The 7,529-nt window shown below is 42.6% G+C and overlaps 1 protein-coding gene across 1 annotated transcript in view; it reads right to left on the reverse strand.

Moving 5' to 3' along the window:
* The window catches only part of HERC1 (HECT and RLD domain containing E3 ubiquitin protein ligase family member 1), a 145,165-nt gene that overhangs the window by 121,671 nt on the left and 15,965 nt on the right, over nt 1-7,529 (reverse strand). The window contains exons 6-9 of the mRNA XM_006027209.2: nt 6,419-6,562; nt 3,998-4,125; nt 218-362; nt 1-123 (exon numbers count right to left, since the gene is read on the reverse strand). The exon at nt 1-123 is cut by the window's left edge and continues 76 nt beyond it. Of these exons, the coding sequence (XP_006027271.1) occupies nt 1-123; nt 218-362; nt 3,998-4,125; nt 6,419-6,562 (540 nt within the window). The remainder of the gene's footprint in view (nt 124-217; nt 363-3,997; nt 4,126-6,418; nt 6,563-7,529) is intronic.

Here is a 7,529-nt window from a genome sequence, read left to right on the forward strand (position 1 = left end):
AAATCTGCTGAATTGCTACTCCATCTAAACCACTTACTTTCTTTGGTTTAGTAATGGGACCAGTAGAATTTCCCTGACCACACTGTCCCATGGAATTATTACCCCAAGCATAAACTTCATTATCTACAGGAACAACAAAAAGAGGAAACAAAAATGTGAGATTTGTGCCTTTTCATCAAAAGAAGATTCTAAATATTAAATGCCATATTTATATTACCATGAGAAAGTGCCAAGCAATGGCTGTCACCAATTGAAATATCAACTATTCTTGTGGCAGCCAGCTCTTCAATAAGCTTGGGTCTAAGAGCAGTAGCTTCTGAAGAACCACAGCCTAGACATGCACCACAGCCCCACGCATACACCTAAAAAACAAATATAATTTATTTCAACAAGTTATTGAATTTGTCAAGATTCCAAGTTCCAGATGATTACACATGCAATTATTGCAATTGGACATTTAACTCTACATGAGGGGAGGGCAAAATACAGCCTGCAGGCGAGATCAGGCCCACCAAATGACTGGATCCAGCCTGTGGGCAGGTGCCAAAAACTGTTTGGATCCAGCCTGCAGCTGCCCCTGCTGCACTCCACATGGAGCTGGGCCCTGCTCCCTCCCACTCAGGGTAATGAAGTTGTCCGAGGTACAGCTCGGCTCTGCCTGGCATCCAGCAGCTCCTCCTCTTCCTCCTGCCCCTGTGGCACCGCTTCGGGAAGCAGGTAGCACAGGGAAGCTGCAGCTGAGTGGCTCTTGCCCCAGCTCCTGGCTGCCTTCCACCCATTTGGCCACCTGCAGTTGGCTGCTCATCGTGCTGAGCAGGCAGAGTGGGTGGAAGGCAACCAGGAGCCCCACTTACTGAAGCAGAAGCTACCCGGATGCAGCTTCCCCCTGCCTGGATGGGTATCTGCTGCCCAGCACAAGTCCCCACTACTTCCCTGTATTATCTGCTGCCCAGAGCAGCACAACAGAAGCAGGAGAAGCTGCTGCTGCTGGAGGTAGGGGGAGCTGAGCAGTAAGTGGGCAGCTATAACATTAGCCCTGCTGGACAGCTGTGTGCACCAGCTAGGGCCATCTGCTGGGTTTGGGGCAGGTGTGGGCAGGAGCACAGTGCAGGCTATTCTGGGCAGGAGCAGGCAGAGTGCTATGGGGTCAGCTACAGGCTGGATTGGGGGAGGACAGGGGAGTGGACTACACATGCACTGCACTGCCCAGACAAGCTCTGTTACATGTGCCCCCTGCCCACCTCTGCCCCCCTCTCTCCCCCTATCTCCAAGCCAACTCTCCCAGGAGCTAACAGATGGACAGCCCCTCCCCACACACACACACGCACGCCCCCCTCTGCCCCCCCAGACATACACACACCCCACAAACACCCCATGTTCCCCCAGCCCTCACACAATATACAAGAGCAAGACTTTATTTTGGCCTATTATGCAATTGCTTCTATATAGACTACTCAAAAAAAACAAAGTCAGGACAAAAGTTATTTTTTGAAAAAAATTGAAAATGTTATAGTAGACATTTGATTTTTAGTATATGTATTCTTCTGGTTAAGATGATAACTTCTCAAGGATTTTAGCGGCCCTTGACAGCTCCCCAAAACTCATTAAGTGGCCCTCCAGCCAAAATAATTACTCACCCCTGCTGTATATATACACATGTCATACAAATCAGGGCTTTACCCACTTAAGTACTTATCAACCAATTTGTCTTCCCTATATTAATTATTTTGGCAAGCAAAGGCCAAAAAAAAAAAAAACCCCAAACCAAAAACATTACAATTAGTTATATTCCAACTTACACCTACAAAAATATATATTTGAGAGACTAATGACTTCCATACTTTCATAGTTGGTAGGGTCGGAAGGGACCTGAGCAGATCATCAAGTCCGACCCCCTGCCACAAGAGGAAAGAGTACTGAGGTGAAACGACCCCGGCTAGGTGTTCATCTAGCCTCCTCTTAAAGACCCCCCAGGGTAGGAGACAGCACCACTTCTCTTGGAAGTTGGTTCCAGATCCTAGCCACCCTGACAGTGAAGTAGTGCCTCCTGATGTCTAGTCTGAATCTACCCTCTGCCAGCTTGTGACCGTTATTTCTTGTAACTCCCGGTAGTGCTCGGGGGAACAGGGTCTCCCCCAATGCCTGCTGGTCCCCTCTGACTAGTCTGTAAAAGGACACTAGATCCCCCCTCAGCCTTCTCTTGTGGAGGCTGAACAGGTTCAGGTCACTTAGCCTCTCCGCGTAGGGCCTGCCCTGCTGACCCCTGACCATCCGAGTGGCCCTCCTGTGGACCCTCTCTATGTTGTCCACATCCCTCCTGAAGTGCGGCACCCAGAACTGGATGCAGTACTACAACTGCGGCCTGACCAGTGTTGCATAGAGGGGGAGGGTCACCTCCTTGGACCTGCTTGAGATGCATCTGTGGATGCATGACAAGGTACAGTTGGCCTTCCTGACCGCATCCCCACACTGTTGGCCCATGTTCATTTTGACATCAATAATGACTCCAAGATCCTTTTCTGCCTCTGCACTGATGAGAAGGAGTTCCCCAGCCTGTAGGTCTGCTGCGGGTTCTTCCTCCCCAGGTACAGTACCCTTCACTTGTCAGTGTTGAAACCCATCCTGTTCTCATCCACCCACCCCTGTAACCTGTCTAGGTCCAATTGCAACATATTCCTCCCTTCTAGCATGCCCACTTCTTCCCACATCTTAGTGTCATCTGCAAATTTGAACAGGGTGCTTTTTACACCCCCGTCCAAGTCACTGATGAAGATGTTGAACAGTGCGGGCCCGAGGACCGAGCCCTGGGGAACCCCACTGCCCACATCCCTCCAGGTCGAATAAGACCCATCCACCACCACTGTCTGGGCGTGGCCCTCCAGCCAACTAGTAATCCATCTGACTGTGTAGGTGTTGATGCCAGTCTCCTAGTTTTTTTAATGAGAATGGGGTGAGAGACAGTGTCGAAGGCCTTCCTAAAGTCCAGAAAGACTACGTCCACTGCTACACCTGCGTCTAAGGATTTCGTGACCTGGTCATAGAAGGCCACCAGGTTGGTCTGACAGGACTTGCCTCTAATAAACCCGTGTTGGTTGCCCCTAAGCATACTCTCCCCTGCTGGCCCCTCGTGGACACGTGCGAGGATAATTCTCTCAAAAAGCTTCCCCAAGACCAAGGTAAGACTAACGGGCCTAGTTTCCTGGGTCCTCCTTCCTTCCTTTTTTGAAAATGGGGACCACATTGGCCCTTTTCCAATCCTCTGGCACCACACCAGAGCACCATAAGTGCTCGTAAAGCTGTGCCAGGGGTCCCTTTAAATCAGTGGTTCACAAACTTTTTTGTACCAAGACGCATTTGTAAACACTGATGGCTAGTCCCAACCCAGTGTAATAGTTTAAGCAGAAAACAGTCCCCTAGCCCTGTCGTTGCCTCTCACTCCCAACCTACAGGCCCTCACTGCCACAGCCCCGCTGGTGCCCCTCACTCTCAACCCAGTGTCCCCTGCCCCCTAGACACCCCCTCTCCCTCCATGTGTGTGGCAGGATGGGGGTTGTGGGGGAACACTTTTTTCATGCCTTTCCCCCCCAATTTCTTAATTATAGTAGTTAAAAACCTACTTTGAACCATTCCTATTTAACTAGGCATGTTACTACTACTGACATCTACAGAACCTAAGTACATGCTTAACTGACTTTCTTAACAGGTATGAGCTGTTAGATCTGGGTTCATGGCATATGGAGTACTAGCTAAATAACGAAACAACAGAGACTATACTTATAGAAACTTTTAGCATTATATTATGGGTAATAGTGTATTAGATAATGTATTACTTTGATTACTGAAGTTATATAATTTTAATTGACTTTTTAACCTGAGGTCCAAGCTTAATGTTCAGCAAAAAGATTCAGCACTAGACAATTTTCAATAATGTCTCTCGAAATTATGACCTATTTAAAATAAAATATGTTCCTGATGTCCGTTTTTTCTTTTTACCTACCTGTCCTGTCGATGTCAAAGCAAGTGAAGACTGGCTCCCAGCACACACTTTCCGAATAAACATTCCTTGTAAAGCTTCTATAACTTTAGGTTTATATACTCTGTTGGTATCACCATGGCCAAGTTTGCCTATTAAACAGAGATACAAGATAGCATTACACTAAAGTAAACTGATATGCAAGTCATGTGAAGATTTAAATTTCTAATGAGAATTTTTCATTTCCAAAAATATACCTCCATGTTTTTCATTAAAAAAAAATTAAAAATGGCTAAATATTCGATTTCACTCCTATCAAATAGAAGGAAGAATACAGACATGTTTTACTACAGTTTTAAATGGGAGTATTTATTAAAACAGTAAGGTCAATAGCCATCTTTCTTCACTAATGCATTGTTTAGCTCCCCATTTTATGATGTCATTTGAAGTCATCAAATACATAAAGCCCTGGCATGTTCAGCAACACAAAAGAAGGGCTACTGAATTTTTTCCCCCTCTAAAAAATATAACATGTAAAGAATGTGAATTTTTATAGCAGTCTTCATAAGCATGAGTTAAGCCAACCAAATAATTTAAACTTCAAAGTTTCTTCAACTACAGCCTTTTGTTTTATTTTCTGTGAAATGACATCAAAGTTCCATGGAGTTTAGAGCTTACTGAACACTCGATAGAACAATTTTTGATGAAACCTGAATTTTTTTTTTGGCAGAAATCAAAGTGTATGACTCATAAGTACTATTTCAACAAGATTTCCGATGCTTTGATTCATTTGTTTTGGTTTTCTTACATCTGTTACATTAGTATTAAATATTGTACAAACGTTTAAAATCAGTATTTTAATATACTGTAAAAGTTGAAAGGAAATGCTTAAAAAAAATTATTACTGAAAATTTTTAAGGGATGGGGGGGCGGTAGAGATTTTTGCCTTCATTTTGATTGGGAACCAAATGAATTTTAACATCTGGGTATTTCCTGAAGAACTAATCAGTTCCATTAATTGATGACTCCAACTGGAGGTGGTCCCAGTTTTTTTGCCTTTTACATACAATGTACCGGGAAACAGCTGTGCTGCAACTTTAATCTGAATGACACAGCAAGCTCTAATCAAAACATTGCTAGTCAAAGAGATGAGAAAAAGGGAATGCAATTTGCATGGTTGGCATACAACTAGCTATGAAATCAGCAAGGGTCAAAACTTAGGTTTCTTCTTCTTCATTTTTTTTTTAAATTTTCTGTAAGAATAAGGCAGTTATTACAACCAATGCTAATATTAAAAACATATCAATAAAAATCTTTATAAGTCTTAACAAAACTTCATGGACTAAGAATCTCATAAGCTGAAAAAATAAACAAACATTAAAAAACCTTTGCAGATAGTATAAAAGCTATCTTCATGAATAGCTTTCATTTCATAGATCTGATAGTCCTTGATATTTGACTTCTTTATAACTTAATAACTCTTATTAAAACAAAAATGATACCATGAAGTCAGTATCAGAACAAATATTTGTACCGGTAAGCTTTTTACAGGAGCAGACTATAATATAGATGAAAAAATATGAAACTGTAAAGGAATTATATGAGCACTCATATGATGTAAATATACTTAAGATGTCTGTACAGAACTATATAGTACATAAACCGTTGCATTAGAGATTAAGATGTATTACAGGCTCTGAATGTAATGAAGATGATGAAACACCATTTAGTGTTCATTGCATCTTTTGACAGTTCACCTACTTTCAAACCACTGATTAGATTCTGATCTCTCATACCCAGATGTATTACCATGCACAGAGACAACTAGAGAAACTGTTATATAATTACAATACAGCTATGAGGTCTTCCCATTTATGAAGAATTCTAAAATTAAGAGATAGAGAACTGATGGATAAGTCACTTAGCTATGTAAGATTATATAGAAACCAAGACCGTAAGTTCTGGGTCCCAGGCCTGTGTCCAATCACTATATTTCAGTAAAATCATCTACAAACCTTATTAAATTCTTGGAGATATTTAAGAGTCTGTTGGAACAGAGAATACGTTATAATGGAGTTTTAATATAAAACCAGAAATAGTAACTGTTTTTCTAATTGTAATTGTATTGTACAAATGCATTTTTGTCTTTAAAAAACCTTCTGATTAATCACATGAACTCCAGTCTTCTCTCTCAGCTCACAACAATGTCCTCTCCTTCCTTTCTAACCGTCCACATAATTGCATAAGAAATTTTCCATCTCCGATTCTTGCACCTGGAATGGCCATTTAGCTCTCCACATCACTGTCAGTTTTAGTAATTATCTACGAAGGGACTCAATCCAATTGAAGAACAGAAGATTTTACAAAAATATATTAAAAGACTATAATTTCTCAGACCATAAATGAGACTTACTAACTACTAATTCCATTCTAGGTTTTACGTACCATTATCTCCTCCTCCAAATGACCACACTGTTCTTCCATCTTTGGATAGAGCTATAGTGTGTGAACTGCCACAGGAAACTTCTCCTACATTACTAATATCTTTTACTAACGTTGGAATGTTACGGCTGTTGCTGTCACCATGACCTTGGGGGAAAAAAAAAGAGAAAAAAAATTATGTATTTCCTTCTTCCTCTGGGAATCTTAAGACCCACTCTGTATGAAAATTCCAACAGAACTCTGCCAGGCTATACAACCTTGTAACATAAATAATAAAAAATAAAAAAAATCTGTGACCCCTCTGAGAAGTTAATAGAAAAATTATTAAAGGCATATTACTACCAAGGGGACCACAGCAGTCAGTGTCCCGCTTCTCTAAAAAGTTGTTAATATACGCTGAAGAGATCCCATGTAGAGGGCCACGCCTCCCACTACAGAAGGCGGCAAAACCGCCTCTGGTCCATACCCATCTGACCATGGGATAATATTCCTTCCTGACCCCAAATATGGCAATAGGTCTGACCCTAAGCCGAGGGGCAAGACCCACTTAGGCAGGAATCTCCGGGTTTAAGTCTCAGCTGGAGTACTGACACAGCCCAGTCAAAATCCCCAGCCTTGGCTACAGCCAAAACCCAATGCCTCCAAGGAAGGTTTGAAAAACAAACATCTGACAGCAGAAAAAGGGAGATGGGGAGGGAACAATCGCTCCCTGCCCCATGAAGAAGCCAGCAAAACCAAGAAGCATTACAAATACCCACAGAACAACATAGGCATAGCTATGCCTAGATCACCCCCAACCAGTGGCTGTCCAACCTCTTCTTGAACACCTCCAGGGATGGAGAGTCCACAGCTTCCCTGGGTAGTCTAGTCCATTGCCTCACTGTTCTAACAGTGAAGAAGTTTTTCCTAATATCCAGTGTAAACCTACTTTGCTGCAAATTCAAGCCACTAGTCCGTGTCCTACACTGCAGGAAAAAAGAAATGGGGTTCTCCCTCTTCTTTCTTGGCAGCCCTTAACCTAAACATAAGAAGGTAGCTTATAGATTCATAGATGCTAGGGTCGGAAGGGACCTCAATAGATCATCGAGTCCAACCCCCTGCATAGGCAGGAAAG

This window comes from Alligator sinensis, unplaced genomic scaffold (genome assembly GCF_000455745.1).
Source record: "Alligator sinensis unplaced genomic scaffold, ASM45574v1 scaffold954_1, whole genome shotgun sequence".
NCBI classification, from domain to species: Eukaryota; Metazoa; Chordata; order Crocodylia; family Alligatoridae; genus Alligator; species Alligator sinensis.